The sequence below is a fragment of the Hevea brasiliensis genome, chromosome 4, assembly GCF_030052815.1.
Source record: "Hevea brasiliensis isolate MT/VB/25A 57/8 chromosome 4, ASM3005281v1, whole genome shotgun sequence".
Classification (NCBI taxonomy): domain Eukaryota; kingdom Viridiplantae; phylum Streptophyta; class Magnoliopsida; order Malpighiales; family Euphorbiaceae; genus Hevea; species Hevea brasiliensis.
In genome coordinates this window covers 110,655,958-110,680,916 of record NC_079496.1, presented here as the reverse complement: position 1 = coordinate 110,680,916, position 24,959 = coordinate 110,655,958, and the positions used below count along the sequence as shown (strand labels likewise).

The 24,959-nt window shown below is 28.5% G+C and overlaps 2 protein-coding genes across 2 annotated transcripts; one reads left to right on the top strand and one right to left on the bottom strand.

Annotated features, from left to right (window-relative positions):
* Window positions 1-11,967: 11,967 nt before the first annotated feature.
* Window positions 11,968-14,160, top strand: LOC110652130 (pectinesterase inhibitor 3). Its single transcript, XM_021807651.2, has 2 exons — window positions 11,968-12,705; window positions 13,921-14,160. Exon 1 carries the CDS (start codon window positions 12,080-12,082, stop codon window positions 12,674-12,676), a length of 597 nt encoding a protein of 198 aa, XP_021663343.2. The 5' UTR covers window positions 11,968-12,079; the 3' UTR covers window positions 12,677-12,705; window positions 13,921-14,160.
* Window positions 14,161-14,397: 237 nt separating this feature from the next.
* LOC110652129 (3-oxoacyl-[acyl-carrier-protein] synthase II, chloroplastic) lies at window positions 14,398-22,259 on the bottom strand. Its single transcript, XM_021807649.2, has 15 exons — window positions 22,070-22,259; window positions 21,493-21,877; window positions 20,583-20,788; window positions 20,274-20,477; window positions 19,717-19,827; window positions 19,533-19,628; window positions 19,385-19,430; window positions 19,209-19,288; window positions 18,771-18,839; window positions 18,347-18,431; window positions 15,798-15,952; window positions 15,629-15,709; window positions 15,411-15,470; window positions 15,126-15,280; window positions 14,398-14,783 (listed from the first exon to the last, which is right to left on the bottom strand). The coding sequence occupies exons 2-14, from the start codon at window positions 21,869-21,871 to the stop codon at window positions 15,164-15,166; spliced, it is 1,689 nt and encodes a 562-aa protein (XP_021663341.2). The 5' UTR covers window positions 21,872-21,877; window positions 22,070-22,259; the 3' UTR covers window positions 14,398-14,783; window positions 15,126-15,163.
* Between the last annotated feature and the right edge of the window lie 2,700 nt (window positions 22,260-24,959).

Here is a 24,959-nt window from a genome sequence, read left to right as displayed (position 1 = left end):
TTTGCTGTGATTTGATTACTGATTTTGGCCATTTTACAGCTGCAAATGTATGTGCAAGAGAAACCCATAAGACATAATCATGTGATATATACCATACATCTGTTATCTTAGATCTACAGTGAAAGAGCAAAGAAAACATCAGTGTCTTCTTAAGTTTTAGGATAATGGTGTCACTATTTGTATAATTTGATTGCGTGACGAAAGCTTGTGATGTAACCAAGAGTAGAAGATTAGTTTCAGACTTTCAGTCCGGCTTAGCTACTGGCAAGTTGTTCTGAAAACATCACACCAAAACAATGATCTTGTTTGGATTGGTTGGTTCCAATTAATTAATCTCAATATCATATTTTGATATTGCAATGAAGAAGGTTCAGATCACTTGTCACAAGCAAACAAAATGGTTGACGAACGCTAGATGTTTGTGTGTGTACATATAAAAGAAGTAAAACAACGAAAATTTTCCTTCTTTTTCTTTTTTTTTTTTAAGTGGTGTAAAAAAAATAAATTATAATTTAATTCATAAAATTTAATAGAATTTATCACTTAATTTTTATATTTTTATATATTATAATATAATATATAAAAATATTATAAATTGATAAATATATATATTATTAAAATAATAATAATAATAACATAAATATAATTTTATTAAATTATAAGAGTTTATGTTTAAATAGTTATAATATTTAAGAATAAATTTATAAAATATATATATATAATTTTATAATTAACAAAAAATTTTAAGTATTTTAAATGTAATTAATTTATATTTTATTAATTTAAATTTAAAATTTTTTAATTTAAGTGAAATTAATTTTAGATTAAATTATTAATAAAATAAAATAGATTAAATGATTAAGAAAATAAAATTTTAAAAATTAAATTATTTTTAGATAAAAAATAAATATAAAAATATTTTATTTATTTTTATTAAAATTAATTATAATTTTATAAAGTTTTATTGACATATATTAAATTATAGGTTTTATTAAATTTCATAAATTAAATAATTAAAAAAAATTGTGCAATCTATCAGGTATTTGGTCTGTGTCCATGTATTGAATTTAAAGCACAAAAATTAAGAATCACAAACTGACTGTCAGTCTCATAATAATAATAATAATTTGCGTAATAGTAAATAAAAACATTTTTTTTTTTTGATGGCATAAATAAAAACATGTATTAACAAACACTCCATAGGAATTAGGAAGAAACAAATGTGTGATCAAATATGTGGATTGGATTGCGTTTCCAGTGGCTTTACCACTAGTGAAATCGACGGTTTCAATTTTAAATCTGCGATTTCATGCTATATATGGCTGGCTAAAACTTCAATTCTACCGCTGGATTTCGGCTTTTCGCCATTTTGGATCAAGCTGGATGGCGATTTAAGGTTTGTTTTTTAGTTATTGTTTAGGATCCTATTCAATTTTGGTTTAGAATTCAATTTCATTCCGAATGGACTAAAATTGAATTTCGTTAAAAATTTTAAATTGAGAAAAAATATATTATATTATTTTAAATTTAATTAATTATATTATATATAAATTTTTGCTAAATTTTTTACTTCACATATAATTTTATATATATTTTTAAATATAAAAGAGCTAGCTTAAGCCCGAATGGTATAATTGTTCATTGGTACCGGGTATTTATAATATAAAAAATCATTTTGTACTGATTTTCTGAAATAATACCCAGTTGTCAAAATCCTACTTGGAGATCAAATTTGGAAATGATGTATGCCTGGTGAATATGGGTGAACAAGGAATTGATTTTGAGCAAAGGAAATTTATATCTCTAAAAAAATGATTTAAAGGCTTACTAGTCTCGAAATGATTTAGTCATTCGAACAATAAATTATTGAAGAATTGTTAATAATTAAGCATCAGACTTAGTTAGTCGTAGATCAATCTAGATGAAGAGGAGCAAACCATTCAATGAAGCGTCATATTAGGTTTTATTGATTTTTCATATCTTCAAGGAAATCGTAGAGCTTTAGGATAAGAACTTTAAAAGCGATGGCGTACAGAGTGACTATTTACCGTAGAAATTTTAATTTTTTAAAATAAAATTTAAATTTATTAACATTATTATAAGCCATAAATTTTACATTTTATTCAATAAAATAAATTTAATATAAAAGAAAATTTCCGGATTCCACCACTAGTGGCGGCCAAAGCTTGCAGCCATCATATAACACATTAATTTGTGAAAATAATATATATGGAATATTGGTGTATTCCTCTGGAATTGTAATATGTTACATCCCAATCATCCTTAGGTTTCATGTACTAACCTGTGGATGACTTTTGTCCAGATAATACAACTAGAAAAAAAAAACTGTATTTGGATAATGAGATCAGTTTTATCTCTTACTAAAAATATCTTATCTCTTATTTCCTCAAAATATTTATTATAAAATAATATAATATTTTATTTAAATTAAAAAAAAATATTTGTTTTATTATTTTTTTATTTACAAGAATAAAGATTTTTTTTTTTTTAATACACGAGCTGGTAAGCAGCCTGAAGGATTTGTTTCTCAACGAGCTGAGATGATGACACAGCAAGGAAAAAAAAAAGATAATTTATAATTCAATTATCTATCATTGAAATAAAATTACAATAATTTAAGCTCCATTAATTTTTATGAAAAATATTATTTTTTTATATTTTTAACTTAATAAATAAAAAATATTTTTTTAATTAAATAAAAATTTAAGTATCATTTAAGAAAAATGTTTTTCTTTTTTAGAGAGAGTGTAATTTTTAAACTTTAATAATTTTATTAAAATGTGAAAATTTTATATATAAATGAAATAAATTTATATTTTTAATTTAATATTATAATTAAATAATAAAAAATATATTTAATGGATAACATTTTTTTAGAAAATATTTTTTATAAAAAATATTTTTCTTATATAAATTATTTTATATAATATAAACAGAGATTTAATTTATTATATTTTATAATTTTAATAATTTAATTTATATAATTTTAATATTTATCATAATTTCCTTAAATTTGCTTCAATTCATGATTATTAAAAATGATTTTTAAAGGTAGAATTATTCTATTAATAGAAATATATGTTAGGAAATAACTTTTTTTTATTAAAAATAGAATGATCAAATTATTATTTTTATAATAAAAAAACCACCATTTGCTTTAAATAATATATATAAAAAAACTGCCACCTTACTTTAAAGGTTAAAGGGAGAAGTACACTTTAATACCATATGATTTACGTATTTTATTAATAAAGATTTGAGGTTTATTTTTATACACTTAAAGGCCTGTGTTATTATATTGTTATTATTTAATGACAAAATTACTGAATGATATTAATAAATATTAATGTGTTAAGTCTCTCTGTACTTTTAAGTTAGCATGGTAAGTGAGTTTCACATATTTAATTGTATATAATCATTTATCCATCTAATACCAAGTCAGGAAAAATGAAAAAAAATAAAATATACTAATATTTACCTTTTTATTATGAGAAACTAACAGAAATACTAATATATATATCTAAATAGATCGAGCCCACTTACTACACTAACTTAAAAATATAAAACAATTTGTCACATTAACATATATTGACATTATTTAGTAAGTTTGTCCTTAAATGCTAATAGTGTAATAACACAATCTCTTAAACGTAAAAAAACTAAAAAAATAAAAAATAAATAAATATTTATTAATAAAACACACAAACCTACAATATACTTTTTCCTGCTTTAAATTACTCTTTCAATAACTCATATTTGATATTGTTATTAGAGTTATTATTATTAAAAAAAAATTGTTTATTTAAATATATTTAAAAGTAAATTTAATATATTTTAATTATAAAATAATTTTTTAAAATGATTTTTAATAATATCTATTATTTAAAAAAAAAAACATTTTTTGTGACCTTTCAGTCCTACCCAATTCTCTAAAAACCTGAAAATGGTGTATTTAATCACTCTGCCAAACTTTCTGGCTTGTCCAAGACTAGCCCAGCCTGACATAACACTCTGCTGTAACAAATTCCAATTCAGAACAACAAAGATCAATCTGAACAGGAGTCTCGTTCATCTGATCTGGTTTAAGTTTTGGGCCTACTAGCAGATGTCAAAATAATAATGAGGCAACCTTGCTTTCTACTCATACAACCTTGGTTTTAAACTACGCCTTGTTTTATTAAAATTTTAATCTTAAAAGTTTTTTTATTTTAGAATTTTAATATTAAAAAATGATTATTCTTTCCATTAAAACATTTTATATTTCAAACATACATATATGAAAATACATAATTCAATAGTTTGAATTTGATGTCTTCAACAAATGATTTCACATGAAAAATGAAATTCATTAAACAATTTGATTTTCTAAAAATAAAAGTTTTAGGGTCACCCTTGTGTGTCTATATATGTATATTCTTGAGAAAAATTGACAAAGTTTAACTTCACCTCAAAATTTAGTTCAATGAGAGAAGATTTATCCAAGTCTTATATATAGTTCAAATATTTAATTTTAAATTAATGTGAGACAATACATTCTCCTTACGCTGACTTGAATATTTGGAGTGAAGTTATAATTATAGTTAATTCCTCATTTAACTTAGCAAAAATAATCAAAATGCTTTTAATTTTATTTTCAATCTAAAAATAATTTAATTTTTAAAGTTTTATTTTAATAAAAACTTATATCCATATTATTTTTTTTCTTTTTATATATATAATAATATAATATATGAAAATATTATAAATTGATAAATATATATATATATATTATTAAAATAATAATGACATAAATATAATTTTATAAAATTATAAGGGTTTATGTATAAAGAGTTATAATATTTAAGGATCAATTTATAAAATATATAAATGATTTTGTAAATATCAAAAATTTTTAAGAACTTTAAAGGTAATTAATCTATATTTTACTAATTTAAATTTAAAATTTTTTAAATTAATAAAATTTATATTTTAAAAATGCAGAGAACAAATTATTAATAAAACAAAATCTAAAATTTCAAAGATTAAATTATTTTCAGATAAAAAATAAATATAAGAGCATTTTATTTATTTTTACTGAAATTAATTATAATTTTATATAATTTTATTGACATTTATTAAATTATAGATTTTATCAAATTTCATAAATTAAATAATTAAAAAAAATTGTGCAATCTATCAGGTATTTGGTTTGTCCATGTATTGAATTTAAAGCACAAAAATTAAGAATCACAAACTGAGTGTCAGTCTCATAATAATAATAATAATAATAATAATAATAATAATAATTTGCGTAATAGTAAATAAAAACATTTTTTTTTTGGATGGCATAAATAAAAACATGTATTAACAAACACTCCATAGGAATTAGGAAGAAACATTTATTTTAAATCCAATCAAATATGTGGATTGGATTGCGTTTCCAGTGGCTTTACCACTAGTGAAATCGACGGTTTTAATTTTAAATCTGCGATTTCATGCTATATATGGCTGGCTGAAACTTCAATTCGACCGCTGGATTTCGGCTTTTCCCCATTTTGGGTCAAGCTGGATGGCGATTTTAGGTTTGTCTTTTAGTTGTGGTGTAGGATCCAATTCAATTTTGGTTTAGAATTCAATTTCATTCCTAATGGACTAAAATTGAATTTTGTTAAAAATTTTAAATTGAGAAAAAATATATTATATTATTTTAAATAGAATTAATTATATTATATATAAATTTATGCTAATTTTTTTTATTTCACATATATTTTTTTTTTTTAAATATAAAGGAGTTACCTTAAGTCGAATGGCATAACTACCCATTGGTACTAGATATTTGGAATGTAAAAATTTATTTTGTGCTGATCTTCTGGAGTAATACCCAATTGTCAAAATCATACTTTGAGATCAAACTTGAAAAAGATGTGCGCCTCCTGAAGAAAGGTGAATAAGGAGTTAATTTGGGGCAAAGAAAATTTATATCTCTTAAAAAATGATTTAAAGGCTTACCAGTCTCAGAGTGATCTAGTCATTCGAACAGTAAATTCTCGAAGAATTATTGATAATTGAGCATCAGTCTTAGTTAGCTGTAGATCAATCCAAATAAAACAGGGGTAAACCATTCAAGAAAGTGTCATATTAGACTCAGTCAATTTTTCATATATCCAAGGAAATTATAGAGTCTTAGAGTAGGAACTTAAAAAGCGATGACATATAAGGCGACTATACACCATAGAAATTTTAATTTTTTAAAACAAAATTTAATTTTATTAATATTATTATAAGCTATAAATTTTACATTTTATTCAATAAAATAAATATAATATAAAAGAAAATTTTTGAATTCCACCGCTAGTAGGGGTGAGCAGATTTCAGTTTAAATTAAAAAATTGAACCGAATCAAGTCAATTTAGTTTAATCAGTTGGGTTTTAAAATTTAATTGTTTCGATTCGGTTTTATATTATAAAAATTTCAGTTATTAGGTTCGGTTCGGTTTTGAAGAGAAAAAAAAAATCGATTAAACCGAATCAAGCTGAATAGTAATTTTATATATTCAAATCAAATCGAATCGATTTTTAAATTGATTTATTTTTATAGGGAATTTATTAATTATAGTTAATTATATATATATATAAATTGTTTAATTTTATTGATTAATGTTTATTAGATTCAAACCAAAGTCAAAATTAGATCAAATCACTTAAAAATCAAACCTAAATGAAAAATAATAAAAAATAAAACCGATCAGTTTGAACCAAATCAAACCAAAATAAAGAAATTCAATTCAATTTAATTTTTCATTCATTTCGATTCCGTTCAATTTTTAAATATATATTATTTAATTTTTATAATTTAATTCGATTCGATTTAATTTAATTTAAACATAATGTTGATCCCTAACCACTAGTAGCGGCCAAAGCTTGCAGCCATCATATAACAAATTAATATGTGGAAATAATATATATGGAATATTGGTATATTCCTTTGCAATTGTAATATGTTACCTCCCAATCATCCTTAGGTTTCATGTACTAACCTGTGGATGACTTTAGATAATACAATTAGAAAAAAAACTGTATTTAGATGATGAGATCAGTTTTATCTCTTACTAAAAATATCTTATCTCTTATTTCCTCAAAATATTTATTATAAAATAATATAATATTTTTATTTAAATTTAAAAAATTATTTGTTTTATTATTTACAAAAATAAAGAAAGATATTTTTTTTAATACACGAGCTTGTAAGCAGCCTGAAGTATTTGTTTCTCAACGACGGCTGAGATGATGACATAGCAAGGAAAAAAAAAGATAATTTATAATTATAATTTAATTATGAAATTATAATAATTTAAGTTTTGTTTATTTATGAAAAAAAAATTATAAAATATTTTTTATATTTTTTAACATTTAAAATATTTAAAAAAATTAATCAATAAAAAATAATTTTTTAATCAAATAAAAAATTAAATCATCGTTTAAGAAAAATGTCTTCCTTCTTCCGAGAGAGGATCATGTTTTAGACTTTGATAATATTATTAAAATGTGAAAACACTTATATATAAATGAAATAAATATATATTATTAATTTAACATTATAATTAAATAATGAAAAGTATATTTTCATGAATAATATTTTTTAAAAAATATTTTTTATAAAAAAATTATTATATATAAGTTATTTATTTAATATAAATAGAGGCTTAATTCATTATATTTTATATTTTTAATAATTTAATTTATATAATTTTAATGTTTATAATAATTTTCTTAAATTTGCTTCGTTTCATGATTATTAACAATGATTTTAAAAGGTAGAATTATTCTATTAATAGAAATATATGTTAGGAAATAATTTTTTTCTTATTAAAAGTAATTTGATCTAATTATTTTTTTTAAATAAAAAAAATCCACCGTTTGCTTTAAATTATATATATATAAAAAAACTGCCACCTTACTTTAAAGAAAAAATATACTTTAGTACCATGTGATTTGCGTGTTTTATCAATAAGGGCTTGAGGTTTTTTTTTTTACACTTAAGGGCCTATGTTATTGCGCTGGTAGCACTTAAGGATAAAATTGCTAAATGATGTTAATATATGCTAACGTAGCAAGTCTCCCTATACTTTTATATCAGAGTGGTAAGTGGATTTCATATATTTAGCTGTATATAATTATTTTCATCGATCCAATACCAAGTCATGAAGAATATGAGAATATAGAATATACTAATATATACCCTTCTATTGTGAGGAAACCAACAAGCAGACTAGTATATACATTTAAATAAGTTGAACTCACTTGTCAGACTAACTTAAAAATACAGAAAAACTTGTCACATTAATATATATTGATATCATTTAATAATTTTATCCTTAAATACTAATAGCATAATAATACAAGCACTTAAATATAAAAAAATAAACCTCAAACCCCTATTAATAAAATACACAAACCATAAAATACTAAAGTATACTTTCCCTACTTTAAATTACTCTCTCAAGAACTCATCAATGATTATTTTTATCAATCAATTATAAGCTTATTTGGTATTATTTTTAGAGTTATTATTATTAAAAAAATTATTTATTTAAATATATTTAAAAGTAAATTTAATATATTTTAATTATAAAATTTAAAAATGATAAAATAATTTTTAAAAATGTTTTTTAATAATATTTATAATTAAAAAAATTGTTTTTTGACCTTCCAGCCGGACCCAATTCTCTAAAAAGCCTGAAAATGGTGTATTTAATCACTCTGCCAAGCTTGTCCAAGACTAGCCCAGCCTGACATAACACTCTGCTGTAGCAAATTCCAATTCAGAACATCAAAGATCAATCTGAACAGAAGTCTCATTCATCTAATCTGGTTTTTTTGGGCCTACTAGCAGATGTCAAAATGATAATGAAGTAACCTTGCTTTCTCCTAATTCAACCTTGGTTTTAAATTACACCTTGTTTTATAGAAGTTTTAATCTTGATTTAATTTTAGAATTTTAATATTAAAAAATGATTATTCTTTCTATTAAAACATTTTATATTTCAAACACACATATATGAAAATACATAATTCAATAGTTTGAATTTGAAGTCTTCAACAAATGATTTCACATGTAAAATGAAATTCATTAAACAATTTGATTTTCTGAAAATCAAAGTTTCAGGATCATCCTTATGTGTCTATACACATATATTGTTGAGAAAAATAGACACAACTCAACTTCACCTTAAAAGTTAGTTCAAGAGGAGAAGTTTTGCTCAAGTTTTATATATAGCTTAAATATCTCTTTTCAAACTAATATAAGATAATACACCCTCCTCATACTGGCATGAATGTCTGGAGCAAAGTTTGTCAGTAAACACATATGTGGGTGACCTTATTAAAAAATTAAATAGGGCCTAACTCTATTTAAAAGCTAGTTAGGGAGTAGGTTTGTCTAAATCTTATATATAACTTAAATATCTCATTCTCATGACAAATCAATGTGAAATAACATATATTATAAGTTATGTGAACTCGTTTTTGCTAGTCACAAACTTGGATTTTCTGTTGAAGGTATATTACACAATTAGAAAATCTAAATTCGAGTTTGTACTCTCCCACTCCCTTTACTAAAAAAATCTCGGAGTTTCTAAGTTGTTAGCCAGTGCTTGATTTTCCAGCAAGCCAAATAAAAGCATCCTTGCAGACAATAATAAAAATGAAATTTAAACAATAATTGATTCCAATTGTAGGACAAAGGATGCTCCAGCAACAATGAATGGTGGCTTCTCTATTTGCCAAAGTTAAATAAATCTATCAGTGACTAGTTAATTGAAGTAACAAGAGCATCCATTGAAGAGGGACCCTCTTCTCTTGCTGTTTCAGAAGTCTGAACCCCACTTTTCAAAAGCATATATGATTGCAACTCAGCTTCACATGGGCGAAAGCTCCTTTACAGATTCCATCCAAATCTGCACCGAAGCTTTGTTTTCAATACCCTAAACTTGAAACAAAGGTTTTGGAAATGGAGTCATTGGCTTTGCTGTCCACCTTCCAACATTAACACTTGCAAGCCAACTAACACAATTTATGTTCTGTACGGATGATATGCTATGTGATTATCAATTTTTCTTCAATTATGTTCTAATTGTGCTTATGCATGACCAAACGCTACACCAACAGAACTACTGGTTTTAGACACGAAACAGAAGAGGCAAAAAGCCAAGATAGCTAGACACCACAGTGAAGGATCTATTTGTGCGTTGTGTTTGCTCCATTTGCATCTTTCTTTATTTATGATGTTGCTACTTTTCTATTTATATACAAGGACAATAGGCCTATTTTGCAACCATATCTATAGGATATGACTGATTCATGTTAAAGAAATAAAAAGTCTTTGAATTAGGTGAACTAAACAAAAAACCTCATATAATTAAATGGGCAGTAAGCATTGTCACTAACTTCAAATTTTGGGCCTGGTGGGGCACAATTGCATGGTAGCCCCTGCAACTCTGTCCATGGCACATGCCCTGTTTCAGTGCTTAGCTAAAATTCATGCTTTTTTGGATCACTTGGGCAGCTTACATAAAAGACAAAGATGTTCTGAGATTGTATTCAATAATTTATTTAGTTTCACTGTCATTGATTCCTGGAGATCAGATATTAAAAAACCATTAATTTACTCATTATTGTTGGATTTTGTACTAGCTGGTATGTTTATTAAAACACAGACATCTTCATTCTATAGAGTGGAAAATTAGCCTAACCTAGCTGAAGCCCACTATTTTGTGGACTCTAAAAAGATAGGGACCATTTCACTGTACACGTTCTTAGTTTTTTTTCACAATAATTCACAAGTGGGTGCGTTGATGTCACAAGATAATGTCCCTCACCATTTCCTTTTTAAGTATAATAAAAATAAATATAAATATATAAAATTCATATATTCAATAAATAAATTTCATTATGTATTTTAAATATTAAATTCATAATAAATTAAATCTAAATAAAAAAATTCAATAAAAAAAATAATCCATTATCAATTTTAAGCATTCTTTAATTTCACAATTAATTTTTGAGATCGATTTTTCTATTATAATATGAACAAGTGACCTTTTGGAACAAAACCCTAATTCAAATTTTTATGTGTTTTCTTTAATTTTGACCAAATTTGTTCCTTTTTGGCAATTTATAGCTATATAAATTGTTTTATTTGTTGTATCATGTATAAGAATTACCCAAAATAGTAACTTGATGCTTTTCCCAAGCTGGCGAAAGCAGAAATGGGGCAGGGGATGGGAAGGGTGCTTTCCTACTACTATGGCGAAAGCAGAGATGGGAGAGAAAGAATCGCACTTGATTAATTGTTTTTCTAATAAGTATAAATATAAATCTATTAAATTCATTTAATACACCTGATTATTCATTAAATATAATTTACACCCATTAAAATAATTTCTCATACTCCTTTGTCATCAAAATTATAATATAAATGGAATGTATTAAATTACTAGCTTCATATTTACATATTTGTTACACTGTAAAATTTGCCATTGTTACACAAGTGAAAGTGTTCAACCAGAATTGAGTCTCAAGTTTCATAGGATAAAAACATTAATTTTTTGGAGAAAGAGTCCAGGCCTCACCACCCACCAGTCACCATGAACGTGGTCAATAAATATTGCCGACCACTATCGGTTGCTCTGCATTTACTCCTCTGTTTTCTATTCTACTCTTCTTCCCAAATTAACCTCATCTCTTCTCTCCCTTTGCCAACTTTTTTAGTTCCGTAAAATTACCTTAAATTCTTCCTTAAATTCAGTTCATTACTAAATTAAAGATATAAATATATAAAATTTATATATTTAATAAATAATTTTTTTTTTAAGTCATAATGGGCTACCACTAAGGATTTACAGAACCAACCACCGGCAGATGATATTTTGAAATACACAAAGAGGTTTGTTATGTAATTAAGCTCCAACTTGAAGCCCATACTCATACCTTACTCTCCTATAAAACCCAGTGTCAGCCATGATAAAGCATTAGTCCCGTACTCTGCACAGCTACAACTACTAAAAGTTGTCAACAAACAATGCCTCCTCCCATCTTCTTCTCTCTCCTCACCCTTATCTTCCTCTTCCTTTCTCTCTCTTTCACTCCCTACTCTGCCGCTGCAAGCTTCAGGCGGAATGCACAGAAAGATCTAGTCCGCTCATCTTGTCTCCATGCCAGTTACCCTAAACTCTGTATCCACACTCTCTCCTCCTACTCTGGCCCTGCGAACACCCCTCGCGACTTAGCCCAAGCGGCCGTGAAGGTCAGCCTGACTCGTGCCCGTAGAGTCTCCAAGTACCTAAGAACGCTTTCTGGGCTTAAAACTAAGAGAGAGCGAGCGGCGCTGAAAGACTGTGTGGAGCAGATATCTGACTCGGTGGAGGAGTTAAGCAGCACACTGGGTGAATTGAAGCATTTGAGAGGAGAAACGTTCGGGTGGCAGCTGAGCAATGCGGAGACATGGGTGAGCGCGGCTTTGACGAACGAGGACACGTGTCTTGATGGGTTTGAAGGAGTTGAGAGCAAAGTGAAGAGTGATGTGAAGCGAAAGATGAGGAATATGGCTAGGGTTACTAGCAATGCTCTGTACATGATTAATCGCCTTGATGAGAGTGGCGGTAGCCATAATCCTTGAAGTTGAAGAGATGGATGCTGATTGTGATGGTGATTTCTGAATCTACTCATAATTAGTTACTGCGTATTGCTTTATTTTTCTTTGGTTTACACGCTGTAGCTAAGCTCAGTTGTATGTATGTCTTTACTCTTATTAAGCCCCTAAGTGCCTGTTTAGCATTACTTTTAGAATTGAAATTACTTTTTTTACAGATAAAAATATCATTTTATATATTATTAAAAAAAATAATTTAAAATTTTTATTATTATTTTAATATTTTTATAATTAAAATTTATCAAATTATTTTTTAATATTTTTAGTTAAAATAATTAAAAATATATATATTTAATTATATTTAAAAAAACCCCAGCTCTTTATAAATATATTTATAAAAAAATTTTATTCACAATCAATCATAAATTTAAATTTAAGATATAAAATTCAATATGAAAATTTTATTATACATTTTGCGTCTCAAATCTAGACTGATAGTTGAAAAAATTTCATATTTGATTATCAACTTTTTTTCAATATGATTATAAGATTTAAAAATGCAACCTAACAATTCTTGATAATTTCAATATAATTGAAAAAAAATTTATTAATAAATTTAAAAATAAAATGAACTTTGCAAAGGCTCAGAAGGCAGCTACCTACTCCATCACCAGAAAATAAATTGGCATAAAAAGTTAGGAACCGACTTTAATTAGGAGACATTTTACCTTTATTGTTTCAAAATGTCCATATTCATAATTTTGAATAACATATCATTAATTATTTTAATTATTCTTCAATTTTTTTTGATAAATTGGTTGTCTTAAGTAAATAACTAAATCATTACTTAATTATTTCAAGAAAAAAAGCTCAAAATTGGCCTGCATTTTCAGCAAATTATCAATCAACTCAAAATTAAATTTTGATTGATTATTATGGGTAATGAGATTAGAATGGTTATAAGTTAAATATAAATGAATAGAATTTTAATTAAAAAAAAAAAAAGAAGCTCTATTGGGCTTGTGACCTAATTGATGTCAATTTCTCTCCATTGCTAAAATGTTAGAAGTAACCGATTACTTATGTGAGACTCTTGACACTCATACTTGAATTGAACCAAGTCGAATATACTTGAATTTGAACCAATCATGTTAAAAAGTTGAAACTAGTCGATTAGAAAATTAGCCCTCCACCCTTCTAAGATGTTTGAATTCCTTGTAAATCTTTAGATGTAAACCTTTAGAACTAATTCCTTTGTGGATTTTCAACAGGTGATGTCCTACAAAGTTATCAAGGAACAAGAGCACTAATTCTTGCTAGTGAAGGGATTGCTGATACATTGGAAAGGTTTTCTTGTTGTTGATGGATCAAACACTTATGAGACACATAACTGATAGTTTGAATGTTATTTATTTAAACAGACTTCTGATGTTTCATCTGAAGCATTGCTGGACCTGTTATGCAGCTCATTAGCTTTTGCTACCTCTACAAAATGAAACGTCTTTGGATAACTTCGACTGTCACAGCACTTACTTTCACAGCTCGCCTGCTCGCTTTATTCGGGGATGACAATGAATTTAAACATAGAGGTTTCATTTGAAATAAATCATTTATAATAAAAAAAATTAATTAAATATCATGTTATTAAAGTATTCTTTAAACTAATGAATTTTACATTGTTAATAAAGTAACCTATAATTTAAGACATAAAAAAGAAAAGTAATTCTATTTTTGTGAGATGGAGAAAGTATCATAAAATATCCCATTGATTTAATTTAGGGATAACACAATAGACCGAGTTTATCAAAAAATTTCTTGATAAAAATACAAAATTCGTACAGAACATGTGAAACAAAATGGAAGTATGCTTACAAACCACCACTACATTAGTAACCTAGCCAATTGCCAGCTCAAAATTAATCACAATTGGCTATTAAACAGGATCAGGCATCTACTTGTACATGTGAAATTAAACAAGGCTAACTATTACTTGTGATTCGGTGGTTCAATAGTTGATCAAGCCCCACTGAAGAGGAAAAGATTCTGAAAGCTAAAGCATTTCCCACTTCGTTGACTCTGAATATTCTCCTTTACCAATCCACAAAGCCGTCTAATTCATTCCTCTCCAGAGTATCTGTCCAACCAGTCACATTTGTAACGTCAAATTCAACTTACTGATTTTATTGGATACAATAGATTTCAGCAGATTTAATAGAAAACTGGATAACTAGACCTATAGGACATATCTTAATCATACACCTTGCCATGTTATGGACATATATTCTGCTTTTAGCTTTTTATATTGCTGAAATTGATTCACATTTACAATAATGATATACCAAACAGCAGAATCAGAATAGAAGGTCAGATATTAACACAAATTCATTCATTTAGGATACCCTTTGGTCCGGTCCTTCTTCTCTCATTGCTCATTATCATCGCAAAATCAACAGAGACACAAATTACAGATCCACACCTTTTGCATTGATACAGCCAAGTTGAGGTGGCCTTGTATCACTTGTACGGCGCAAAAAGTATTGATGAGTTATGGCCTCCAAACCCAAATGAGTTAGACAATGCAACCTTAACTTCCAATCTCTCTTTCTTTGGGCCAACTAGAACTTTTGTCTCCTGAATTGAAATGTTGGAATCAATATATATATACTGAAAACTAACAATTTGTCAAATTTTAATTTTACCTTGGTTGAGTAAACGACTACCCAAAAGCATCATAGAAAGAACAGCATAAAAGTAAACATACCACGCCTTCATCTGGTTTTTCCAGGTTGGTGTTCGGATGAATCCATCCCGTCCGTATTGCCTATAAAAGTAACATAATAAAATATCAAGAACTATATATATATATATTGATACTTTTTCTTTTCTTTTTTTTTTCCTTGGTAGGTGGGGAAGGGGGGGTGGTGCTTGGGAAAGGTTAAATATTTTAAATCTGTAATAACATTCCATTGAAAATGTTACCTGTATTGCTGCAATAGCTTCCACAGCACCAGCTGCTCCCAGTAGATGGCCAATCATGGACTTTGTGGAGTTCACTCTCAACTATAAATAGGGGATGGTCACATGAAGCATAATAAATAGAAATTTTCAAAAAAGGTGATGCACATAATAAATAAAGAATTCATCTTACTTCAGGATTTTGGCCAAAACAACGCATGAGAGCTTCATACTCTTTAAGGTCACCAGCTGGGGTGGACGTAGCATGTGCATTTATGTAGTTTACATCCTCTTTAGACACTCCAGCCTGGGCTAATGCCTTTTCTATACAGAGACTGATGCCAATTCCTGTTGGGTGGAGAAAAGAGATGTTAGGGGGACTAAAGAGATGTTAGGTGGACTGTAATGTTCATGGACAGAAACCACAGCCAAAATAGCAAGACCGATTAGAAATTATTTATTTGCTTGGTGTAATTTGCAGAATGCTAATTGATTCTGATTTCATGAGCTTAAACAGACATCCCTGATAAGATTATATTATACATGTACAAAATTCAATTATTACAATGATGGTAGTTGGCTATTTCAAAATCACTTCGAAAAATAGATGCCTCAAACTGATAGACTGAATGCTTTATTCCATTCTTCCATTTTGTCACAAAAGCAAGCGAGACATCACTAGCATAATTTTCAAGACTCCACTTGGTTATATAAACCCATACTGTTCAATTAGGCCCCCTAATTTCCATTCAGAAATGCAGAAAAGGGAAAGTCAGAAACCGAAAAGTCAGAAACCTATCTTATGGTTCAGCAAGAAGGAAGCAACATTCCAGCTAGGTTACAGAATAAACTGCTTGTAACACATAAAAAGCTACACAGATATTAGCATATGTGAGTTCTAAATCTATAACTGATGGTTCACATCAATATGCCTCCTCAATGTTCACATCAATATTACCATATCATATAATATAATTCTGCTAATATAAAAGTTATAGTGAACAAATAACAGTTTGTTGGATTCTGTCAGAATATGGCTTGTGGGAATAATTCCCACACTTGCACTGTACAAGAAAAATTAAAGGGCATATAATTGTTGGCAAACCAAAGCCGTATTGGTGATGGAGAGCTCAATTTCAAGCCCAATTCATCATAGAGGCCTGTATGTTTATTGATTCATACTCTTTGGCCCGTGACTCTCAACATGGTATTAGAGCAGTGAGGCCTAATAGCAATAGATCCAAGACTCGAAAGCATGGTGGACTAAGCAGCAATGAGCCACAGCCATAAGTGGAGCTAATTGAGCCACACTCAGGTGGATTCATGGGCTAGCCCAGTGACTTAGACCTTTGAGGGTAGAGCCAAAAGGAGCCAAACCCAAGTTAGATGTCACCCCATGCAATGCCAGATGACAACTGGGCCTGTGAAGTCAGAGCTGAACCCAGTTGCACTAGAGGGGATATGAAATATGGCTTGCGGAAACAACTCCCACATCGACAGTTTACAAGAAAATTAATATATAGGTCTTAGCAAACCAAACCAAAACAGCTTAGGCCACTTTGGTGGCAGGGAGCCCAATTCAGCATGGAGACCTGCCTGCCTGTTTATTAATCCACACTTCTAGGCCGGTATTTCTCAACATTCTAAAGCAGTAGTTTCATTGAATAATATGGTAGACAGCAACTCAAATTCACAAGGTATGATTAAATAGTAATTCAGTGTAGGAAAGACGACAAATATTAGCTAGTACCTACAGTTCAATAACAAAAATAATGTTTCAATGACAAAACAAAAGCGGTGAATTCTCAATAGCTTGCTTATGTAATTCAACTCAAATGCTCAACATAGCCTCATACCAGCTATTTTAATTGCCAAACTGATCCATACGTTCATCAATGGCTACCCTTTTTTTTTCCCTAATAGAAGCTCAACTCAGCCTAAATTCCAATGTAGCTTGGGTCAGCCAAATCTCTCATTTTCCTCCACTTTACTTCGTGTAGGTAAGCCTTGATAAACCATTAAATGAATTTATTTTGGATATTCCTTCCTTAGGAATTGGCAAAAAAAAATTGTATTCTCCTACAACTGCACTCTGGACAACATTCATGGCCAATAATAACAATAATCCCTAAGGCTCTACAATGATAGTAGAAGCCAATATAAGAATGTAACAATGGTTTAGGCATTCATCCATTACCAATGGATTCAGGGTAACAACTAAATACTGCTGTTATCTCACAGATAAGCCACATACTCTGAAAACATGAAATGAAAACAGGAAGAAGATAACTTAACTCAACTCAACTCAACTAAGCATTTATCCCAAAAATTTGGGGTCGGCTATATGGATTCGCTTTTTCCACTCTGAACGATTTTGGGTTAAATCCTCAGAAATGTGTAATGCTTCTAAGTCATGTTGTACTACTCTCCTCCAAGTCAATTTAGGTCTACCCCTTTTTCTCTTTCTATCCTCTAACCTAATGTGCTCTACTTGTCTAACTGAAGCCTCCGTATGTCTACGCTTCACATGACCAAACCACCTTAATCTCCCTTCTCTCAACTTATCTTCAATTGGCACTACTCCTACCTTTTCTCTAATACTTTCATTACGGACTTTATCTAGTCTAGTATGGCCACTCATCCACCTTAACATTCTCATCTCTGCAACTCTTATCTTAGATGCATACGACTCTTTCAGGATAGTAAAACAGGAAGAAGATAGTAAAACAAAATAATATATACCATCAGGATGTGGCTCAGTCATGTGATAGGCATCACAGGTAAAGCTCCCTCCAAGAAATTCCGCATATATATTTGCACCTCTTTTCTGCAAATCAGAAATTAACCTACAGATCAATTACTTCAACAAAAAAAAAGTTCTCTCTTTATGATTTTATAGTTTAATATCACTATGTTTTAGAATTCAGAACTAAGAAATTTTAGTATAAGAAAAACAAAGAAAGCATATGAGAAGTTAAAGGTGGAAGTGATTGAGAAAATGAGAAAGACATATGATGAAAGTGAACAAATAAACCAATATAAACGAGTGTCCAGAGAATGTGGTCCCAATCCTAAATAAGATTGTAAATAAAGGAACTAAATACTGACACCAAATGGAATTACCAGAACCTTGGCATGGATTCATTGAGTTAAATCATTCGCATACCTTAGCATGTTCTAGTTCTTCTAATAGTAGAACACCAGCTCCTTCCCCCATCACAAATCCATCCCGATTCTGTTGATCACCAAGAAAATATTTTGAGTTAGGTACCATAATTCAAGTGACTAAGTAAAATAACAGGCTTGAAGCTTTTAAAAAGTGGAGAAACACAGATTCAGAACTTCCTGACTATTTGAAGCATTAAAACCCATGATAAGAGAATTAAGCAACGAATCTGTATGATGCCGTTCTTTGTGAAGGTAGTAATTATTAACCAAAATTGATGTGCTTGAATTTAGCAAATCTTTCTTTCACTGACTTCAATGATACCATTTTTCAATTAACAAATTTCCACAAGTTTTGAGATATGAACAATGAACAAGTGGTCGGTGGATAGATGGTAGTGAGGAAACATGAATGAAACAAGGATTATTGATAAAGTACCATATCCCAAGGTCGTGAAGCTTTCGTAGGATCATCATTCCTCTGTGAAAGTGCTCTGCATGCCACGAAACCCCCCAAGCCTGCACTAAAGATAAGAAAATGGAAATGCTGAGTACATGCAATACCTAAGTTGAAGCATGAGTTGTATAAAATTTATGGAAGGAAGGAGGAGTCACCAATAGGTATAATTGTTGCATCTGAGCCACCACAAAGCATGATATTCTACATGTTGAAAAGAATTTTAATAAAGCGATAGATACGCATTAGTCGGTGCATACTATATCTTATGCATCATTCAACATGTATTAACTGCAAGATACTCACAGCTTCGCCTCTAATGATGTGGTTTGCTGCATTCAATATACAAAAGTTGCTGGTAGCACAAGCAGTGGAAATTGAATAGTTTGGCCCCATCCAACCCTGAAGATCAATTAAAATAAATCAAAGTCTAAAAAAAATCCATTAGGTTGAGTCTTGATATTGCAACTTTCTTAAAATTATAGCTTACCAGGTCCATTGCAAGCATTGCAGAACCCATATTTGTAGTCGCAAATGGTACACAGAAAGGATTCATCTTCTTGTATGAGATCCTTAGTGCTTCAATTGCATCATTGAAAACCTATTCACGATCACCCAAAGAAGCAATCCATTATAAGTAAATGCTATATCATAGGATGAATGCCTTTTGCCATGTCTAAAAGTCCTGTGGGCCACATATAGGGTATTGGAGCATGGATGCAAATTTTCTAACAAAAGATGCTCCAAGAGGAAGCATTGTGATCCCTATGGTCAAAGCCAGACATAAGCTGGTCTTCTACAAGGAACACATACACATTCAAAATAGCAAAAGCTCCCCTTTTTCTAAAGCAAGAAAAATAATGCTGGTGCTGTCTCTAAGTTGATATAGGCAGCAAATTTAAAAACATTTTACAGATTTGCAGATGTCTTTTGTCATAGGATTTCAAACCTAAAATTTGTCAGGCAAACGCTAGGTAGTTTTGTTAGCAGACTATTATTTAATATCACATTTTAATGTGTCTAAACCTGTGGGAAGACCAGAGTTACCTTCATGCCACCCATTGCAGAGCCAATCAAAACTCCACATTTAGCTTTATCCAACTCATCCATTATATCTTCAGTGATGCCACCATCAGCCAAGGCTTTTTTGCCAGCAGTAAGCATGTAAAGCATGAATTTATCCATTCTCTTGGACAGTTTTGGTGCGACCCATCCGTCAGTTGAGAAAGACTTGATCTCTCCAGCAATCCTCTGACAAAAAGGTACGAAGAACAAACCAAGAGGGGAAGGAAAAAAATTGTAAGAGCAAAATTTACAACAACCAGCAGAAAAATAGAGATCTTTAATAAAATTTACCGTTGGAAATTGGGAACAGTCAAAAGCCTCTATCTGACTTATGCCACTAACTCCTTCAAGCAGATTGTTGTAGAAGACATCTGGATCATGACCAAGGGGTGTCACGACACCCATACCTGTCACAACCACTCGCCTTTGCTTCATAACAGGTTTCTTCTTTGTTGCAACTTCCTTTTCAGGTTGTACAGCTACTGCCATGACTTCCCCTAAAAATTTTTAATAGATAACGACAAATGGTTTGAATATGTCATTTGTATGTGTCAATGATCAGTTACACATGCTAGATAGATGGAAAACATCAATTACCACGTGACAGAGAAAGATAGAGAGGCGTGATTTTCAGAATTCAACAATGAAAACCCATTAATTTCTTGTTTCTGTACTTTGCAAAGCTGCAAACTTTTATTCCATATGTACGAACGCATCACATAGGGGAAATCATGAAACTAAAACCACCTAATTTTTGGCACTTTTGCTGGTTTAAGCTCCAGCCTTGTCTTAATGGAATCACCAACCGTGCCAGTAGCAATTAAATTAGCTCCAATACGTGCTAGTTTACTTGAAACTAACAATCGTTTAAATTGCAAATAATAAAAAAAACTATTTGTCATAAAAAAAAAATCTAATCATTACAAAGACTAAATCATTTACAAATGAGCTAACCCGCTCTATCACAGTATACTCAAAACATGCAGATTAATTTTGCTTCTTGCAAAACATTCAGAAATCGGCTAAAAGAAAGACGAAATCAAGATTCCAATTTGCATAATGCAATAATAATAATAATAATAATAATAATAATAACAACAATATAAAAAAAATCAATTATTCGGACTTGAAAAATACAAACTAGAACCAGCCAGAGCTTCAAATTAAACATAAATATTTTAAAAAAATAAAATAAAATTACCAGAATGAGGAGGACGATTGAGTCTTCGTCGGTTAAGATTGAGATTTCTGGATCCAAAAAGGCCATCGGAGCTGTAGTAGTGACTACAGGGCTCAAAAGCCAAACAAGTCATCAATCCTTGCAAGCTGGATCCAGAAAAGGAAGAGGACAAACCTTTGGAGAGAAACTGAGAGCAGGTAGCAGCAACAGCAGAGCTGCCGCTGTTATATTTGGAGAGAAAAGCCCTTCTTCTGCGAGCCCAGCGGTTGAGTCTATCGCCCAGTGGAGATGAATGAAACGTGTGGGTGCCGGTCCAATTCTCCTTGGCGCACGTGACCGACATGCACGCAGCCACCAGCCACGTGCATAACGGAGACGAGAAGGAAGCTGACGCCATCATCTCTCGCTTTACAGATAGTTAAAATCGAATAAATACAAGAAAGATTCAGAAGAAGAAGAAAGAAATGCTAATCTAAATATGGAGAATCAGAATCAGAGAAGAATGAATAGTAGAAGAAGGGGTCGCATTCGATCTCTGTATCTGTAAGTGGCGTTTCTAAGTGATACAGAGAAGCAGAGTGCCAAGTGCTCTTCTTACCTCAGCTCTGCGAATACACAGAGGAGAGATAGAGAGTGGAAAATACTGTTTGCTGCAGAAAAACCAAAAATGAAACAGAAAATAAGCCAGGGATCTCTGTGACCAGAAATATTGTTTTATTTATCGGTGTTGTGAGTATTTTAAATTTTATGCCTTGATGATGCTCTGCCCTCCGTCTTCCTCTTTCTCTTCCTGACTCGACTGTGCTTCCGTCTTTGAAATTACTTTCCTATCCATGCCATTTCTTTTCTGTCATTTTCCTTTTCTAAATTAGTCCTTAAACTAACATTTATTTTGAAATGGAAACTTTATAATTTAATCTTTAAATTTTACGTTATATTAAGATCTTTGAATTTGAAAAAATTATTTATTTAATTATTAAATTTTATATTATATTATATTTTAATTTTTATATTTTAAAAAATTAATTATTTAATTTTTTTTACTTTACTATATAAAATAATTTAATTTTTATAATTTTAATATTTATAATAATTTTATTTATCGATAAAAAAATTAAATTATTTTATATATTAAAATTATAAAAACTAAATTATGATATAATGTAAAATTTAAAGATTAAATAATTAATTTTTTAAAATATAAAGATTGAAATATAATATATTATAAAATTTAAAAATTAAATAATTAATTTTTTAAAATATAAAAATTAAAATATAATATAAAGTAAAATTCAGATAACAAATTATAAATTTTCCTTTTAAAAATATATTAATCAATTATTTTGCATATTTTCATTTCACAAACTTATTCATCCATCCGATTTAAATTAAGTTTTTGTTAATTAACGTATTTAAAAGAGAAATTACCATTGTGGAAATTAAATAATTTGAATAAAATGTAAATTAATGTCTAAAATAATCAATAGAATTAAAAAATAAATAAAATAAAAATATGAAAATTAATTAATTATTTTTTAAAATAAAAAAATTAAATAATTAGCACTAGTAATAATAATTTTTCTTTTGGTACTGAATTTACTTTTTGTTTCTTTAATTAATGAACACTTATTACTATATCCTTAAGGACTAATGTAGAGATTCTTCAAAATCCAAATTTCTCACCCTTTTATTTTTTTTAATCATTTTTATTAATTTCAGTTATACTAAAAAGCATAAAAATTTAATATTTAACAAATTAAAATGAAAGGTGAATTATAATTTAATTCTTATGATTTAATATAATTGATAAATTAGTGTTTATATTTTGATATTTGAATGAGTCAATTTTCAAGAAAAAAAAATGCCTTTTAAAGAAATGGTTTTTACAAAGAAATTTTTTTTAAAAAAAAAATATTTCCTAGAAAATTTATTTTCAATAAACTTATTTTGAAGAAAAAAAGTTCAAAAATTTTATAAAAGGAAAAATTGTTTAGTATTTGGAATTTAACTAGAGGAGCATATTTAAAGGGGTTAAATGTTTTTATTATTTAAAATTTTTCTTGAGATAAATAAATTTCTTAAAAAAAATATTTTTGTTAATAAAAGAATTTATGATGTTTTACAATATTTTAAATCTTTGATTATTTTGACTAATGAAAAAAAAAAGTATAAAAGGTTTTAAAAAAAATTAAAGTGTCAGTGGAATAAAATATTAAAAATTAATTTAATTTAAAAAAAATATAAAAATAAAGCACTCAAAGATTAATTCAGGTGACAAGAGTGATTAATTCGATGGAAAAGGTCTCATATTCGAATCTTCTCAGTGGCCTCTTGGTGAGATTGCATATTTACGTTCAGTTACCCTTTTCACGGAAATATACTGAACTTTGGTCCTGGTATAAGAAAATTTATACAATGATATTATTAATTAAGGTGAAACCCACTTGAGTTTCACTATAATTAATCATTATAATTAAATTATTATATAAATAACAGTTACATAAAATAAAATTCTCAACTTGAAAAATTATACAATGAAATTAATGTATGTATAACTATTTTATTATAACCTTTGATTACGATGGTTTCACATGAGTCTCACCGTAATTAATAATTATAAGTACAATTGGGTGCTTTTATATGTGTATAGATATGACTTTCTATCTAAAAGAAAAGAAAATTATTTTTTTTATTATTTAATTTTTTTAAAAAAATATTTTTCTGCAAAACTGTTTTAATTAATCTATATTTTTTCAAACACACAAAGTGCATTAGCACTTGAAGAGAGAAACCCAAAAGCAACACGACTGTCGCTGAGAACCTAAGTGAGAAAGAAAGGCCTACAAAACGTGAGAAATGTGTTGTTCCGTAGAACTTTTGACAAGAAAGAGTAAGAAGTTGCCAAAAAACATGAATCATAATTATTATAAAAAGGTCCGTTTAAATCCTTTACGATTACTCCTATAGTCAAATAAATCATTATCAATTTAGATGATTCTTTTAAATTTTTAATAATTATTCTTAAAATTAAATAATTTATTGTTAATTTAATTGATTCATTAAGTCCTTATAAATAAAAAGTTTACTTTTATAAGCTTACACTCATGCTATGTATTCTCCATTGAATGTGAGCCAACATGTCCAGTGCCATTGGATCATATGATGCTTGAAGCTCCTCTTCTACATCCAGCAAGGGACATGCAAAAAAGTACTAAATTCAACACTAGGCATGTAAAATAGCAATAATAATGCACAATTTTAATTATTTATCGTCTATTAATAGAATTAAGTCGTGAGAAAGGAATAGAAAGTTTAGCTCTTAGGTTATACAATAAAAATAGACGTCAACTAAATATTCATCCATCAAGTATAAGTGTAGAAAACAGAAAATTTTACAAATTTTCTTTTATATTTCTTCATACTAAAATGATTTGCGAGCATTCTAATTTATATACAAAGACTAAGACTAACTAGGAAACTAATTATAG

Coding starts and splice junctions, on each gene's coding strand:
- LOC110652130 (XM_021807651.2), top strand. CDS start 12,080: ATGCCTCCTCCCATCTTCTTCTCTCTCCTCACCCTTATCTTCCTCTTC.
- LOC110652129 (XM_021807649.2), bottom strand. CDS start 21,871: ATGATGGCGTCAGCTTCCTTCTCGTCTCCGTTATGCACGTGGCTGGTG. Junction 19,629..19,716: donor CAATGCTTGCAATGGACCTG/GTAAGCTATAAT, acceptor ATTGATCTTCAG/GGTTGGATGGGGCCAAACTA. Junction 15,710..15,797: donor GTTTTGGCCAAAATCCTGAA/GTAAGATGAATT, acceptor CCCTATTTATAG/TTGAGAGTGAACTCCACAAA.